At 46.9% G+C, this 18,108-nt stretch overlaps 1 protein-coding gene across 1 annotated transcript in view; it reads left to right on the top strand.

Annotated features, from left to right (window-relative positions):
* Nucleotides 1-18,108, top strand: part of WDR7 (WD repeat domain 7) — an 87,359-nt gene that overhangs the window by 56,810 nt on the left and 12,441 nt on the right. The window contains exons 22-25 of the mRNA XM_086628839.1: nt 4,866-4,983; nt 5,329-5,478; nt 5,625-5,707; nt 10,834-10,933. Of these exons, the coding sequence (XP_086484965.1) occupies nt 4,866-4,983; nt 5,329-5,478; nt 5,625-5,707; nt 10,834-10,933 (451 nt within the window). The remainder of the gene's footprint in view (nt 1-4,865; nt 4,984-5,328; nt 5,479-5,624; nt 5,708-10,833; nt 10,934-18,108) is intronic.

The raw sequence follows: 18,108 nt of genomic DNA, 5'->3' as shown, positions 1-18,108 counted from the left end.
TCCTTGATCTTTCTTCTCATAAAACCTCAGCACGTTCTTGCTGTTAAGCAAGTTTATGTTCTTAAACGCTTGGACTGCGTGAGTATTCCCTGGGTTCTTTTAACATATTTCATCCTTAATTTTTCATTTCTGGAGTGCTTTGTCCCTAAGATTTTAATTAGTGGTGTTCCTTAAGTGTTAATTTGGAAACCGTTCCGTATCGATAAACCGTTCGTTAATGGGGAAACAATTTCTTGCCTAAAGGCTGACTGGTCAGTGCCGCTTTCTTTGCAAAAAATAATAATAAAAAAAGTGAAAATCCAGTGTCTGAAATTGCCGAGGTCATCGTAATTGATCATTCAGGTATTAATTTTACTGCCTGAATTATTGTGAAATGCGGAGGTTGGATTTTCAGCGGGTATTCCATTTTATTCTAAAATTTTTCGTTTTTTTCTGTTGCAACATGTGAAACTGTAGAAGATCCTTTATGATTACGACTGAAATCTTTATGAAATATCATCATTATAACCATTATTGTTAAGTGTTTATTTATATTTTTGAGTTACTTGAATATTTTTTATTTTAATCCGGAATTTCCGTTGCTGGTAGCAGTAACGACACCGTGAGCACTTTGACACACTCGTAGCATTTAACCTTAGAACTCAGTTTCAGATCTTACCGTGCAGAAAACTGCTCTATTATGCATGAATTTGGGTTTATAAACGTTATTTATGAGCGTTGATTTATGAACACACACACATTTTAAACCCCTCATGCCAAAGGGAGCTGACCTTAATGCCGTTTTGTCGTCCCTCTGGGGGAGGTGTGAAGGTTTCTGACTTTCTTTGACGTTATACTGGGGCAGATATTACCCATTCTATATAAAAATTTGGATTTCCTCGAGATTTAAGGGATGAAGGATTGCTGGGAGGGAGGGTGAGTGGAGAAATACGTAGCAGCTGGAGGAACGTTGTTATTCGTCTGCGATTGGACATGGACTGGACATGGACCAGTTGGAGAGGGTCCAGAGGAGGGCCACGAAGATGGTAAGAGGGCTGGAGCACCTTTCCTATGAGGACAGGCTGAAAGAGTTGGGGCTGTTCAGCCTGGAGAAGAGGAGGCTCCGGGGTGACCTTATAGTGGTCTTCCAGAACCTTAAGGGGGCCTACAGGAAAGATGGGGAGAGGCTGTTCAGGAGGGCCTGTTGTGATAGGACAAGGGGTAATGGTTTTAAAATAGAGGGAGGTAGATTCAGGTTGGATATTAGGAAAAAATTTTTTACCATGAGAGTTGTAGAACACTGGAACAGGTTGCCCAGAGAGGTGGTGGATGCTCCATCCCTGGAGACGTTCAAGGCCAGGTTGGACGAGGCCCTGAGCAACCTGATCTAGTTGGAGATATCCCTGTTCCTTGCAGGGGGGTTGGACTAGATGACCTTTGAAGGTCCCTTCCAGCCCTAACCATTCTATGATTCTATGATTCGGTTATTTCTCGTAGCGGGCCAAAAACAACCAGAAGGTTTTACCTTCCCAAAAGAACCTCCCAAACCCCGTTGTGCGTAAACGGAGACTTCCAGAAGCGGAGCGAGCAGCGCTCTTCGGAAAAACCATTCATCCTGAGCTGTCAGCAAGATGAGTCTGGCTCTCTATCCGCAGAGCCTGGAATAAATGAATGGATCAGCGTGGAGCCTCGAGGAGCCCGGTGCAATTTTCGTCGTGATAAATTGCATAATAAGCGAGAAAAGTGTTTGCTTATTAATCCGTAACAAGATTTAGATTGAAAACGGCCCGTTACGCTCGTGACGGATACGGTGCCGACCGCGGAGCGCTGGAGATGGAAAGAGACGGAGCAGCGGCGGGCGCGGGGGGTTAAGTGGCATCTTACCCTCCCGCCGCCCCGCTGAGCTCCCCCCTTTTTTGTGCCTGATTTACCGTGGACACAATAACAGTGCCCAGCTGCTGGCCTGCTCTCCCTGATGTTAGCAACGTTTTATGAAAGAGCTTTTATGTCAAGCTTCTGCTTTTTTTCCCAAAAAAATATAAAAAAAATAAAAATCGCTTCGCGTTTATTGACCGCAAAAAATAGCAGGGGAAAAATTTCTTTTTTTCCCTTCGGAATTAAAGAAGTGTCTGAGTTGTTAGCCAAAATTCTGGGGTTTATAGACTCTTCCACGTTCCCAGTTCATCCTGGTCCCCCAAGATGATGCTCTGCTAGCCTGCCATGCCGAATGGAGCTGCTCAGTCGTGAGGATTAAGAGTGTTTTTCTGGCATTTATTAGGCTTTGATTTCTTGGATAGGGATCGTTGCTGTCCGTTGTCTCCGCTCTTTGAATTACAAACTGCAGTTGGATATGGATTAGGATATAATATACCAAAATTAGCAAATTGCTTCCGAATCGATCCGTATGTTTCTATATGTATGTGTGTTCTAAAATAATCAGGCTACTCTTTATTTTTGATTGTGCTTGGTGGAAAACTTTGCTCTACTTCCATATTCCTACAGATTCTATCCGTGGAGCCGTAGGGTATGTAGGGACATCCTAAATTTTCAAGTAGGTGGAACATTTTTTAGAATCTAACCTGAACATTTGCTGAAATGGAGGGGTTTAAAGGAGAAATGTGAGCTGGGTACTTGGTCCTAAAGGTGACACAGCAAGTTACCGCACGCTGCCGCCGCAGAAATGATGTAAACCTGGAAATAGCAGGGATTTGTGTCCGTGCCAGTCCAGGTTTTCGACCTTTGATGGCAGGAGGCTGGAGCTCAGCCCAGGTGAGCTGCAGCGGTATCAGGCAAAGGGCAGTGGGCTGTGGAGGCTGAGGAGGAGGAAGAGTTGAGAGTTGTAGAACACTGGAACATATTCCCCAGAGAGGTGGTGGATGCTCCATCCCTGGAGACGTTCAAGGCCAGGTTGGACGAGGCCCTGAGCAACCTGATCTAGTTGGAGATATCCCTGTTCCTTGCAGGGGGGTTGGACTAGATGACCTTTGAAGGTCCCTTCCAGCCCTAACCATTCTATGATTCCAAGAGGAGCACCATACATTCTGGCGTTGTGCCGTGGCGGAGATTTGGTTCCTCCCATTGGTTCCGCCGTCACGTCAAGGCTGCCTGTGTCAACAAGAGTGGTTTTGAGGTGTGCTGATGTCGGGGTTTCTGTTAAATAAGGTGGGATATGCCCATCTGCCCTTTTTTCCCCTCCTTCTGAGCTCAGAGCATCTGCAGCCGGAGGAGGTGGAAGGTGTTTGGCAGAACAACGGGATGGCCCCTTGGCACATCCCGGGGAAACGTGTCCTTCAGTGCCATGAAGTTTACAGGTTAATATCTTTTTTGTTACTTAATCTCTAAGTCAACCAGCAAAGAGAAAGGGTAGCTCAGGAGAGGTTTCGGTGCGTTCTCTTAACGTAATTTTTCATGGCTTAGCAAAATCCGTGAGGAATTGCAGCGTACTGGAAGGGTGGACTGATACCAGGAACGAGCAAAAGGAATGATCTTTCTTTTGGTTTGTCTTGTGTTTCTTTAAAAAGGGAAAAAGCCTTCTAGGGCTCCTGCTTGGTGGCAGGGCTGGAACGCTGCCGCGCCACGACGCTGCTCATTAATCCAGTACCCAACTTTGCCCAGAGGAGTTGTGGCTGCTCCATCCCTGGAGGTGTTCCAGGCCAGGTTGGATGAGGCTTTGGGCAACCTGGTGTAGTGGAGGGTGTCCCTGCCCATGGCAGGGGGGTTGGAACTAGATGATCTTGGAGGTCCCTTCCAACCCAAACCATTCTATGATTCTATAACCCTCGTTGCCCGAGCTGGGTTCTGCTGGGTTCTGTGCTCTTGTGTTCAGACACGGACCAGACGGAGCTTTACGCGTTAAATGATTTCCTAAAGGCACCCAGTTGTTGGCCCGGAGAGGTCCTCGCGCTCTGGGCCCATGGACTGGGAGCACCTTGGGCAGCCCATGGATGGGTGGGAGCGTGGGAGGGACTCGTAGGGTTACTGGGTAACGTACAACCAGCGTAACGAAACTGGGCTCTGCTCCAGCAGTGATAGTTAAACCGGGATGACTTTCAGAAAGGAAGCTTTCAGACAAAAATTAGCTTCTGCGTTGTCTTTGTCAGGCACATATGCTGTCAATTACCAAACACCAGATTTATTTTTTTTTTTTTTCTTAATGTAGTTATGGGGTACTCACCATCTTATTGTTTCTTGCATTTCTCTTGTCACAGCAAATAAAAGCCTTGTGTATGGAAAATTTAGGTGGCAGTTAATCCCTTAGTGTTATTCAAAGAATTGCACTTAAAACCTGAGTGTTGGAAATTCTAAAGAGCTTTTGAATAATTTCGGTCATTAGGAAGCGTTGGGTGAGGGACTGGCTGTCATCTCGTCGTGCCGCTGCAACTGAGTCGTGCAGGAAAGAACATCAAGCTGAAGAGATTTGGTGGGTTTAGTTCTTCAGGAAGCTTCTTGCTTTGCTCTCCTCTAACCAGCACTTAGCTGAAGGAAGGAGAATTACTCCAAAGAGGGTGTTTTTTCCAGCTTATGTTTAAAGTGCTGGAAAAGGATGAACTGTAAACGCCTGGGGAGACGTTCTGCGTCTGCCTCGTCCTCCGTCGGGCGGTACGTATCCAACACGTACAGATAATTTGTTAACAAGGTCTTTTTAACACTTTGGACAGATGCACATACTGTTTTCAATCTTCATGGTTAATTATTCGATTTTGTATTTGATGATAGAACACCCTGACTCCTAATCACCGCTCATTGTTGGGAGTCCATTATCTTGGAACTGTCGGAGTGCTCCCGTTGACCTTGAACTGACTGTTATAAGCTGTTTCTAATCTTTTTCACTCTATATTTCTAATGCTCCTTTTCTTTCTCCCCTCTTTTGTCTGCTGCCTGTTTAGCATCACAATGGGGCTGCCCCTGAGCCCGGCCGCCGACTCGGCCCGCTCGGCGCGCCACGCGCTCTCCCTCATCGCCACGGCGCGACCGCCCGCCTTCATCACCACCATCGCCAAGGAGGTGAGGGGGGCAGCCAAAAAAAAAACCTGGTATGAAACAGCCACTTCACACTTAAAGGTGTAGAAGTATGTGGAAATTATGTGATCGAGCCATCTTGACTTGTAGTTTCATGAGATTAAGAGTTATTCCAAGACTTTATTTAAACACTCCATCAGGGATAACTATTAGTGGCTCTACTGATGATGAGTAACGAGGGAGGGAGGAAGAATCCCTGGGTCTGCAAGTAAAGCCAAGCATTCTGCACAGCACAGGCTTTCTTAACGTAGCACGTGCGTCCAGCTGCAAGCACAGCTGGAGAATGTTTAGAGAGTCCAAGTCCCCACGTGTCACCCTGCTCTTCGGTAGGTGCACCGGCACACCGCCCTGGCAGCCAACACGCAGTCTCAGCAGAACATCCACACCACCACGCTCGCTCGGGCCAAAGGAGAGATCCTGAGGGTCATCGAGATCCTCATTGAGAAGATGCCCACCGACGTCGTGGACCTGCTGGTGGAGGTAAGGCTGCTCCGCCAATTGTATTTTCAAGTTAGATATCAAAGATGCAGCCAGGCACAGAAATTCTCTATTTTTTAGCCTGTCGGAATTTTTATTATGAAACATAAAATACCATATGTCAAATGCTTTTAACTTTTGTTTCCAAGGTTATGGACATCATCATGTATTGCCTGGAAGGATCTTTAGTTAAGAAAAAGGGCCTTCAGGAATGCTTTCCAGCCATCTGCAGGTGAGCTCTTCCTCTAAAAATACTGTGAAGAAAATCGTAGGGTCACCAACAGGATATATTTCTTTCTTAAGAGTGAAACAACCTTTTACGTGATGCTTGCCCCTTGAAACAGCAAATGTGAAGAGTGTTCTAGATCACCCGTAAGCCTTGGTAGGCTTTGAGTTCTCTGCAACATCTGACAGAGATAGAATCATAGAATGGGTTGGGTTGGAAGGGACCTTAAAGATCATCCAGTTCCAACCCCCCTGCCATGGGCAGGGACACCCTCCACTACACCAGCTTGCCCAAAGCCTCATCCAGCCTGGCCTGGAACACCTCCAGGGATGGGGCAGCCACAGCTTCTCTGGGCAACCTGGTCCAGTGCCTCACCACCCTCAGAGGGAAGAATTTCTTCCTTGGATCTCGTTGACATCTCCCCTCTTTCAGTTTAAAGCCATTGCCCCGTGTCCTGTCACTACACGCCCGTGTCAAAAGTCCCTCTCCACCTGTGGTGACAGGCAGCTGGGTAAAATAACAAGTAGGAATTGGCACAGAATCCCTGGGAAGGGGGAGCGCGGTGGCCATCTTGTGCTGCCGTTGACTTGCCGAAAGGCATGAGTGGGAGTTGAGGTTCTGGCTCCTGCCGAGCTTCGTTGGGAATTCAGCATCATCAGTCGTCTTTGTCTTGAGCCAGTTCTACTTCAAATGGTACTTTCAAATAGTAAAACGTGATTTATAAAATGGGAACATTTACGGGATCTTTAGACGCTGCTAAATAGCCCAGTTATGGTATTGAACTGGTACAACCAATAAATTATAATAATCATCTGTCGACCGTTACGTCTTAATTTAATAAGCTATTAAAATCCCGAATCGTTTCAAGAAAAGAACAATTATCCTGTTGACAGGTAGGATACTGATAGAGGTAATCTTCCTTCTTCCTGATATTTTAAAAGGCTTACTTGAAAATATAACTGCAAGGCCAAGTGGGAATTAGTGGGAAAATCTCCCTATTCCTGTTGGATTTTTATAGTTATCTTACAATTTTGTTAAATTACTAGTAATATTTCCTATTCTCCGTAGTTATAGCCATTATAAAAATGATACAGCACCCCAGCGGTGCGATCGTTCAGCCCGATGGAAATTCTCATCGGATTTTAGCAAATGGGTTGAGCCTCTGGCGCCATCCCAAGTTGGAAGCATCCCATCGACGTCATCCCGTCGTTAATTCCTTTAATCCCACAGTGGGGTTTTTTTTTTAACCGTCGTACAAACGTAGCAGTCGTGCCGGTGATGGCTGCGTGCGTGACTCGATGCCGATGGGTGGCGGTGAGGTCGATCCGTCGCCGTGGATGTTTTTGGATATCCTATCCTGATTTCCCTGCCCATGGCAGGGGGGTTGGAACTAGATGATCTTGGAGGTCCCTTCCAACCCAAACCATTCTGTGATTCTATGATTCTATGATCCTAGAGCATCCCATTCTGGTGCCAGTTGGGTTTTCCCATGAGTGGTCTTCTTCCCAGGGGATCGTGCTGCCTTTCTGGCACGCTCTACGCAAACCGGTTTCTTTTCGGAATAAAAGAAGTGTCGAAGTACGATGAGTTTTATCTGGCTCTTCACTAGGCCAGAAGGAAAACTGAGAATTTTAAGGGTTGGACAAAGTGAGGTCATACGACAAAATGACTATTTGTGGGATTTGGGAGTCTGTAATTGGAGGAATCAATGAGCTGAGGTGCTGTTGCAGTGATGCTCAAGGGAGCTTGGAGCTTCATTCTGGAGGAGGAAAAGACGAGAATAAAATGTGAAATAGGACTGAAGAAATATCAAAATTATAATGCAGGGCCCCTCTGGCTATTGAAGTTTGAAATTAAAATTTAATGCTGCCATGATGTTAATCAACAAATCCTTTTTCATGAATATTTAACATTCCAAAAGCTGGAAGAAGGGATCTGTTGGGCGACGGGAGTTTCTCGGCAGAGCAGTGATGGGGCAGCACCCAGGGCTGGGGATAGGGATGGGGCAGCACCCAGGGCTGGGGATAGGGATGCAGCAGCTGGAATTGCAAAAATGAGTCAGGTTTTTTGAGGGAATTAAACTCAAAACCATCTGTTTCCTTGGAGTTTTTTTCCCCACAAACCCTCTGTTGTGATGGAGTCTGATGGATTCTTCTTTTCCGAGAAAAATCCTGACTCAGCGCTCTTGTCGAAATGGGCGTTTAAATGCAGTAAGGAGAGAAATGCTGTTTGCTTGCGTCGAATAATTTTGTGATATTCTCTTCTCAATCTGTTGGAGGAGACAAGTGGACTTGTGCTCCTGTGGTGATGTCATAGAATTAATGGGGATATAAACCATTTTCTAGAGAAATTTTCTGTTCTAGTCCATTTTACTCGTAATGATCAAGCAGCACGTGGGGTTTTGTGAGTTTATTTATAAATCCTGAGTTTGGTGGTTGTATAAACCAGCCTTTTTCTAAGCATTCCTTTTTATTGTCTTAATAATAGGGGAGAAAGTATGATTTCTTAAATAAATAGGAAATAATAATAATGTTATGTGTCTGCCACTGGCCAAAGGAATAGGAAAAGCAGATTGATGAGGCAGATGGTGGCTGCCAAAAAAGTAACAGAGATGGTGTGTGGCTTGGAAATATTTCCTGTCTCAAGAAGAGGGAGTGTTGAAAAGCTCCCTGTCGTCCTGCTTGTACGCTTTGGGGAAGGCCACAGCACGTGGAGTATGAGACAGGACATCTGATGGCTTGGAAGGCTTTCGTGAAGGCCTTTGTGATGTTGGTTGGCCATGCCGGGTGGAGTAAGAGTTAGATAAGGAAATCATAGAATCATAGAATGGGTTGGGTTGGAAAGGACCTTCAAGACCATCCAGTTCCAACCCCCCTGCCATGGGCAGGGACACCCTCCACTACACCAGGTTGCTCAAAGCCCCATCCAACCTGGCCTTGAACACTTCCAGGTATGGGGCAGCCACAACTTCTCTGGGCAACCTGGTCCAGTGCCTCACCACCCTCAGAGGGAAGAAGTTCTTCCTAATATCTAGCCAAAATCTCCCCTCTTTCAGATTAAAGCCATTGCTCCATGTCCTGTCACTACACACTCTTGTCCAAAGCCCCTCTCCAGCTTTCTTGTAGCCCCTTTAGGTACTGGAAGGCTGCTGGAAGGTCTCCCTGGAGCCTTCTCTTCTCCAGGCTCAACAGTCCCAACTCTCTCAGCCTGTCTCCATAGCAGAGGTGCTCCAGCCCTCGGATCATCTTCATGGCCTCCTCTGGACCCACTCCAACAGCTCCATCTCCTTCTTCTGTTGGAGACCCCTGAGCTGGACAGAGTACTGCACAGTGGGGTCTCAGGAGAGCAGAGGAGCCCCTGTTGTTGTAGCCCAAGTAGGTTTTGCCTCTGTCGTGCCCTCTTGATGGGAGTTGCCAGCAGAGCTCTCAGGTCTTTCCCAACCAGCACCTTCCCATTGGTCCTACTTGAAGTCACCTGCGCCCCTCTGCCGCAGCACCTCTGCACCACGCAGTGGGTGGGCTGGGCGCAGGCACCCGGCGTGGGTGCTGGGGACACGGCACGGCCGGGGGCAGCGCCGGGGAGGGACCTCCCCGTGCCCACCCCGCGGGGACAAGCACCCGCTCCTGCGTGGGGGACCCCCTGCCGGCAGAAGGGGCCGGGGGCTGGCGTGGGGTCATGGACTGGGAAGGGAAAGGGAAAGTATGGAAGGGAAAGGGAAAGTATGGAAGGGAAAGGGAAAGTATTTCACAGAGGGTACCTTGGGAGTCCGAGAGCGAAACTGAAAGCGGCAAGTCGGGGGCATGGTGGGCACAGCAGCCGTCCTGGGGGATGGATGGACAGGGGTGCAGCAGCGCATCCGAGCTGCTCAGTCGTGCCCTTTCTCCTGCCCAACAAGCAATTTGCTTTCTTTTGGGTTTTTTTTTTTTTCCCTTTTTTTCCTGTAACACCATGTTTCCTGCTGGTTTTCTTCCTGCCTGCCATCCTGCGCCGCAGAAACAAGCGTCTCACACCTGTGTGAGAGCAGTTGCTATGGCACTGTGGGAATCCTGAAGAACAAGGAGATAGATCAGTGTAAGATTTGTTGTTTGAAGCCAGAAATATGGCCAGCAACATATTTTTAGAGACTGATTCTGGAAATCTCGAGCAGACATTGTTCTGGTAAAATCTAACCATCAAATGAAAATGGGATTGGAAACGCGGTCGGCAGTTTGCACGGATCCGCTCTCCCTTTTAGACGAAAGGCACGGTGGTGTTCCCAAAGATTTGAATTGGAAATAAGGATTTTGATGCTCTTGTGTTTCAGGGTGTAGAAATTCCTGGAGTTTTGTGATGGTTTGACTTCTAAATTGATGCCTGAATTTGAAGGATGTGTGCTGCATAATGAGCGACGTAATTAGTGTGTTTGATACGATTTCATATCCCCCCCCCCAATACCAAACAACAATTTATTTTTTTTCTGTGCTCTCACTCATTTTTTCTCATTTGATTTTTGAGGCCAAGTGCTTTGAAATCAGTCAGGGTGTTCAGATGGTCTCATTGAACCATTTGACATCCAGCGTTATTGCGCTGTTCCACCACAAACAAGCTGATGGCACGTGGTGATTTTGGGGTAGATTATTCCCAAACCCAACGCAAGTGTTCAACAACGTGTAATAAAAATAAAGAAATAAAGGACATGGAGCTGTTAGAGTGGGTCCAGAGAAGGCTGTGAAGATGATCCAAGGGCTAGAGCACCTCTGCTCTGGAGACAGGCTGAGAGAGTTGCCCAGAGAGGTGGTGGATGCTCCGTCCCTGGAGACGTTCAAGGCCAGGTTGGACGAGGCCCTGAGCAACCTGATCTAGTTGGAGATATCCCTGTTCCTTGCAGGGGGGTTGGACTAGATGACCTTTGAAGGTCCCTTCCAGCCCTAACCATTCTATGATTCTAAATCCGAGCGGGTTCCGCGGTGCCGTGTCAAACAGCAGTTGGCTTCGTTTGCCCAACTCCCAGTATGGGAACTGGCAGCTGATGGATCTTTACATCAAACCTCTGCTCTAGCACTTATTTTAATCACCTGGCAGCATTGCAAATGAATTTTCACGTCGTGCAGGCAGGTCAGATCTCACTTGTTCCTTGTTCTTGTTCAATTCAGGTTCTACATGGTCAGCTATTACGAGCGGAGTCACCGAATAGCAGTGGGAGCTCGCCATGGTTCGGTGGCCCTCTACGACATCCGGACTGGGAAATGCCAGGTAAATAAATCCCTGGGACTTCCTCCCTGTAAAAGTGGGGGAGTTATTGAAAGGAAAGAGCGGCGAGCTCGGCATCGGTTGACGTGCCGAGCTGCTGGAACGTTACGGATAACGCGGAGGAGATCAATAGTTTGATGAAGGACTCGGGAGTATGGGTGCCACAGATGGGTTACTAACGAAAGCCTCGAGTTAGGTGGTAGCCCTGCTCTGAAATAAATGAAAAACCTGGTCGTTAAAAATTTGGGTTTAGATGTATCTACTATCTGCTATCTATCTACTATAGAAGTCACAGAGAAAATCCACGGAGGGTTTTTTGTTTTTTCCCTAAAACTCGTCTCTACGCAATGCCACGATGCTTATGTTTGGGGTATTTGTGCTTCTCTGGTGGTAAATAAGATGCATATTTTCTAGAAGAGGATGTGCTTAAGGATAACGTTGAAATGAGTGCTTGGGGTCAAAAAAGTTGGAATGACAAAGTATTTGCCTTATATTTTCAGAAAAATTCCTTGGTCACGTTCTTTGTTACTCCTCGCGCTACGTGACCAGCTATTATTTCTCGTTGCGTCTCGATAGTCTTACACAAAGCTTGGATGAAATATTTGCATTCTAAATCTGCCTTATTCTTTTTTTTCCATGTGTAAATGGAACTTTTTTGTTGTTTCTGAAAGCAGTTCTCTTTAGTCCTTACAAAATGTGCATTATACAGATTTTTTTTCCTGCTGGATCTGCAGTGTCACTCAGTGCTTTGCTGGCAGAACCACCTGCTTAGGTATTCGTGGTGGCTCGTCGTCTTCTGAAATTCTGCTCTTCCTTTTCCAAAGCTGCTAGCTGACAGCACTGTACATTCCGGGATTTTTTTTTTGTTTAGGCAGCTGTCCTGTGGAAGCGAAGATGGCCAGATTTGGTTTATAAATAGCTAGATAATGCAGGCAGCTTGTTGTTTTCGCTGAAGTCATTTGGATCATGATTTATTAATTCACCTATAAAGTGGGTCCTCAAGAACTGCTGTATATTGCTGTATCCGATGTCAGGGAGCATCCCTGCCGTCCTGCGGTCCGAGATGACCCGTGGTGCCTCATCCCTCGTTCCAAATGCCTTCCCTGGATGCCCTGTGCGAGATGCCCATGCCGCGTGGCACCGCTTTTCCCCCACCGATTCGGCGTGGTGAAGCAGCTGAACGTTCGGAGACGCTGGCCCCAGGCTGGAGGAGCCTGGGAAGTCTTGGCATCTCCAATTAAAGTCATAGAATCATAGAATGGTTAGGGCTGGAAGGGACCTTCAAAGGTCATCTAGTCCAACCCCCCCCTGCAAGGAACAGGGATATCTCCAACTAGATCAGGTTGCTCAGGGCCTCGTCCAACCTGGCCTTGAACATCTCCAGGGATGGAGCATCCACCACCTCTCTGGGCAACCTGTTCCAGTGTTCTACAACTCTCATGGTAAAAAATTTTTTCCTAATATCCAACCTGAATCTACCTCCCTCTATTTTAAAACCATTACCCCTTGTCCTATCACAACAGGCCCTCCTGAACAGCCTCTCCCCATCCTTCTTGTAGGAGGATGTCTTGGCATGTCCAACTGATAGTGAATTCCCAATGTTGTTGGAGAGGGAGAGGTGAGGAGGGTGGTGACAAACCCCGTCGCCGCGCTTAGCGGTGACGTTTGACCAGTGCCACCATCGCTGCGCTTCCCACTTCGTTTAATCCATCCTTCAGCTGCCGAGCTGGCTCCGAGGCGGGCAGAGGGGCATTTCTGGCACGTGGTAACCCATGGTGGTGCCCAGCAGCTCCGCAGAAGCCCAGAGGTGCTGGTGGGCAGGAGAGCAGAGCGTGCTCACGGTGGCACATGTGTCTGGGGCTGCACCTTCCATCAAAATCACTCCTCTGCCTTGATCAGCCGTAGGGTTTGGCAGGCATGCCAAAACATCCTATTTTTCTCTTTTTTACCTTTTTCTTCATTCTTTTCAAGCGGGTTCTGCAGCAGCTCTTTGAAGGGGATGGTGCACAGCCACCCTGTGCCAGCCTCTGCTGCAAAGCGTGCTCTCCTCCCCGGCAGCTGGCGATCGTTCCCTTGGGCTGCTGGAACTGGCTCCTGATTCCTCCCAGTAACTTGTTTGAATGGTTTGCTCCGTTAATTTGATGAGTTAGTGAATATTCACAGCACTTGCTTTCTCCACAAGCTTCCACATAGACCATGGAAAGCAGAGATGGGGATGACTGAAGGGACTTTGGGGATTTTGCAGTCCTTTGCAGATTTTCTTATTCTTCATAAGAGAAAAATTTGGTGAGTGCCAGATATATGATTATTAGGGGGCAACGCCATCTATTGGATGCAAGTTTCCTGTTCCAAATCGGATCTTTTAAGTTATTTCTCCCCGTTGCAGATTTCAGGATGCAAAGCAACTTCAGGATTGTGTAGAAGGAAAAAGTTCTGAAATTGGAAAAAAGCACACCTTTGCCATTTACTTTTTTTTACAAAAGTTAAAACCTTCCTAAATGTTTTAACAAAATATTTTCATTTCTTTGCTGTGTTTAAATCAAGCATAGAATCGTGGAATGGTTTGGAATTGCTCAAAGACCATCCAGTTCCATCCCCCCTGCCATGGGCAGGGACACCCTCCACTACACCAGGTTGCCCAAAGCCCCATCCAACCTGGCATTGAACGCTGCCAGGGATGGGGCAGCCACAACATCTCTGGGCAACCTGGTCCAGTGCCTCACCACCCTGAGCTCCATGGGTGCTGCTGGGTGGGGGGGACAACACAAAGCAGATGGGTATCGGGGCATCATGGGCACTGATGGGGTGCTGCTCCGGTGTGCCAACGTCGCACTGGAGGTGCCAGCAGAAATCCTCATAAAAGGAAGAGATTTCTTTGTTTGCGGTTGCGTTTGATTTTGGGATGTTTGCATTGAATAATTCATGAAAATAGAATCTGGTCATTTCCCACCCTGCACTCGAACGTCGTTACGGTGCTGAAAATAAGGCTCAATACGTTGATTTTTTTTCATTTTTTTTAGCGTCTGGCAGCCAGGCTAAAAAAAAAAAATCCCTTTGAAATGCAGCGAGATCTGAGCAGCGTGGGGTTTTGTGTTGCTGAAATTGTGTTGCAGTTTTGACACAGTTTGTGCAGAATTTTGTAGTAATTAGCAGCAGCAGAGCGAATTCCTGGGCTAAACACGCGCTCGGAATTTTATTTTTACGCTACGGGTGAAATAGGGTGCTAAGGACAGGAGTTTGATGAGCTGCTCAGAGAAAAATGGGATGCACTTGAACTGGAGTGATAGAAAACAAAAACATTTTGTATGGCTGCTTTCTTTTCCTTCCAGCACATTTTTATTTTTTTGCTTTCAAGAAAGGTGGGTTTGCTTTTCTTTTTTGGTTTCAAGAAAGGTGGTTTTACATAATAACTTGAGAAATTATATCTACTGAGTAACAGAATGATGGATGTCAAGGACCACCTTTTTTCACAAATGATAAATCAACATTTCTCTATATATACAATAGGTTTTTCCCTGTAAAATTTACAATATTAGCATCACTTATTTAACAAGGTGTCAATTATTAATACTGCTGGTAAAACGTTGCCTCAAAGCCCGAGTTATCTGCGTTTCGGTATTTTGCTTTCGCTTTGCATCATGCTGTTGTCCAGATGTGCCTATTAACGTGGGAGTTCTTCCTGATTTTTTTCAAAGATAGTTTCTTGATCATAATATTGACAATTTTTCAACTGTTCTCCATTTAGTCTTCCTTTTAAGCCAATATCTTATTTCAGTTTATTTTTAAAAACGTTAAATCCGAATGAAAATCGCAGCCCTTTTGCGTTACATCATAATTCCACATACATATCTCTTTTTTTTTTACCTTATTTTTACCATGATTTAACCTAGAGATCAGGTTCTTTCTCTTTTTCTCTTTTCTCATCAATTATTTATTCCATTTTTTCCAAGTGCTACTTGTTATTCCCAGCACCCAGCGTCGGCCGCGAGCGGAGCTGGACCGGGTTCGCTTTTCCGGGCGCTCTCCTGCCGTGGCAGCGGGCAGTGCCCATCCCATGGTGGTATTGATTTTCCCTTCAGCTGTTTGCAGCGTGGAGAGAACCCAGAGCCTCGTCCTTGATTATCTACACAACGTCTCGCTGAGCAGTATTGACCCATCGCCGCTCGCCGCCCGCGGCTCTGGATTTTTCACGCCGTCTCCATGACGCTCGTAATAAAACGTGCCAGCTCAGTGCCCCGTGGCTCCAGAAGCCACCGATCCAACCGTGGAGCTGCCGTTCTGGAGAGCGGGTGGTTGGATGGGAGAACTGGGTTTGGGGGGTCGTGGTACCCCGATGGGGTGGGAAGCGGGGCTCGCTCCGTCGGGCTTTGTTCCTGGGAATGGCAGGGAGAGGTGGGGTGAGGTTCTACCAGCTTTTGAAACATTTGGGGAATCAAAAGAATTCCTGAGGGTTTCAAGGGAAGAAAAAAAAACCTCTAAGAACTCAGTTCTGAAGCCTGAATTAGAATTATTTAAAACACTGGCTAAACTTTGGCGTGTTTTCATACAATTTTTTCTGTTGAATCTGTTTAGCGTTTTCTGGTGCTGGACAAGTAGTGGCTTTGTGATGGGAATATTTTTAAATCCTTCAAAATCCCAGTATGCTGAGGCAGACAGCAGGAGGTGAAGGCTCTGTAGGAAGATTTCAGTCCAGCATCACTGGGCAAGGTGTGTCCTCAGACGATCGTCTCATCTCCATCTTCCATTTTCCAGTAGTGGAAAATCTGCCAGAATGGTCATAATTTGTTTGAGTAGTTAATGAATTTTGTTGTTTTCATTCTTAAAGCTGTATTTTGTTCCTAATTTGACTGCTTTAGCAGTAGGTCCTGTTAGATTTCACTGTTAATTTGCATAAGAAATTGTGAATTTATTTTCTGAGTGCTCTAGACGTGGTCAAAGTCCTACCGACGTACTTGATAAGCCAGAGATGAGGCTCCCTGAGCGGGAGGGACGCTGGATGCTCTCCAGGATTGTGCTTTTTGGGTTTTTCCTGCCCAACCCCAAACCCTCTTGGTGTTCTCCTTGAGCTCCAGCAGCAGCTTTTCCATGGCTTTTAGGTTAGGACAGGCCCTTTTGGGACCCCAGGAGAAAAGCACCAGCTCAGCAGTTTTTCTGCATTCCAAACCACATGGATTAACCGATATATAATCCATCTAACAGCCAACATACCTTCTTGGGGAGGGGGTTGCATCAGGTAGCTGAGCTTTTAAGTCTTCAGGTCTTCTTCTTTTGCTCTTTAAGGTGCATAGAATCATAGAATGGTTAGGGCTGGAAGGGACCTTCAAAGGTCATCTAGTCCAACCCCCCTGCAAGGAACAGGGATATCTCCAACTAGATCAGGTTGCTCAGGGCCTCGTCCAACCTGGCCTTGAACGTCTCCAGGGATGGAGCATCCACCACCTCTCTGGGCAACCTGTTCCAGTGTTCTACAACTCTCATGGTAAAAATTTTTTTCCTAATATCCAACCTGAATCTACCTCCCTCCATTTTAAAACCATTACCCCTTGTCCTATCACAACTGGCCCTCCTGAACAGCCTCTCCCCATCTTTCCTGTAGGCCCCCTTGAGGTATTGGAAGACCGCTATAAGGTCACCCCGGAGCCTCCTCTTCTCCAGGCTGAACAGCCCCAACTCTTTCAGCCTGTCCTCATAGGAAAGGTGCTCCAGCCCTCTTATCATCTTCGTGGCCCTCCTCTGGACCCTCTCCAACTGGTCCATGTCCTTCTTATGTTGGGGACTCCAGAACTGGATTCAATACTCCAAGTGAGGTCTCACGAGGGCAGAGTAGAGGGGGAGCAACTTCAGTGTAACTAATACCATGAGCTCTCTTCCTTCCCCTGGGACACCCTCGCTTTTCTAACCTTTGGTGAGTCCATGTTAACGAGCCATGAGCTCTTTGGCTGCTTCGCTCAAAGCTTCTGCGTTTGACGACGGTTATCAGTGCACTTCTTACTGGAAAAGCAAATGATTCTGTTACAATTTATTCTTTTGTCTGAAGAGAAAATTCAGCAGTGTTAAGTCACGTTCTGAAAATATCTTGTAGTGGTATAAATAAGTCTTTAATCTTGCATGGCAGTTCTGGTTTTCCCCTAGATCAGGTTGCTCAAAGCTTCATCCAACCTGGCCTTGAACACTTCCAGGGATGGGGCAGCCACAGCTTCTCTGGGCAACCTGGTCCAGTGCTTCACCACCCTCAGGGTGAAGAAGTTCTTCCTTCTTCTAATCAAAACGTCCCCTCTTTCAGTTTTGGATTTTTATGAAGTTTTAGGAAGGCTTTCCAGCTGGGTGATCCAAACGCCAGGCCGTTTTTGTGTTACTTGCTTAGCAGCAGTGAATTTCCACAGTTGTCTTGAGTGCTGAAGAAGGTGGTGGGGTTGGGTTGGGTTGGGTTGGGTTGGGTTGGGTTGGGTTGGTGGTGCGTCTTTTCAAGGTAGTGAATAGAAACACAGCAGTAACATCGTGCTTACGTGTGGTGTGTCTGGTGGAGTTTCTGTTTCGATGCTGTACCTAAACACCGTTCCAGCCCAGAAAATGAGAAACGTACATTCTGCTTGTTCATGTGACTTTTGACAAACTTCCTCAAATTCCTGTTTCTAGAGAGACTGCTGGATGGCTGCATGGGAAATGTATGGCGGAATCATAAAGTCATGGAATGGGTTGGGTTGGAAGGGACCTCAAAGATCATCTAGTTCCAACCCCCCTGCCATGGGCAGGGACACCCTCCACTACACCAGGGTGCCCAAAGCCTCATCCAACCTGGCCTTGAACACTTCCAGGGATGGGGCAGCCACAACTTCTCTGGGCATTTTCCCTGTATCTGTGTGATCTTATCCTGCTTTTCTTCTTGGATAACAGAAAGCTGCCTACATTTAAATAGACAAATACGTGCTGGTGATTTTTTTTCTCGATCCTGTTGGCTGTTACGCACACGATGTCCTTTTTGGGCTGACCTTTCGCTGGTACAGCTTTTGGACTGAGCGTGGTTCTCCCTTCTTGGAAGCCAGTGGAGAGAGGTGTATAAAAATCCCTGGACCAGATGTGCAGTGGTTCTGTGTCCATGACTCGCTCGGAACCAGAGGGCTGTTTGATGGCATCAACGGGGCGATTCCAGGGGGAAGCTTTTAAGCGTACGTGGAGTT

This window comes from Tauraco erythrolophus, chromosome Z (assembly GCF_009769465.1).
Source record: "Tauraco erythrolophus isolate bTauEry1 chromosome Z, bTauEry1.pri, whole genome shotgun sequence".
Classification (NCBI taxonomy): Eukaryota; Metazoa; Chordata; class Aves; order Musophagiformes; family Musophagidae; genus Tauraco; species Tauraco erythrolophus.
This window is presented reverse-complemented; position numbering and strand designations above follow the sequence as displayed.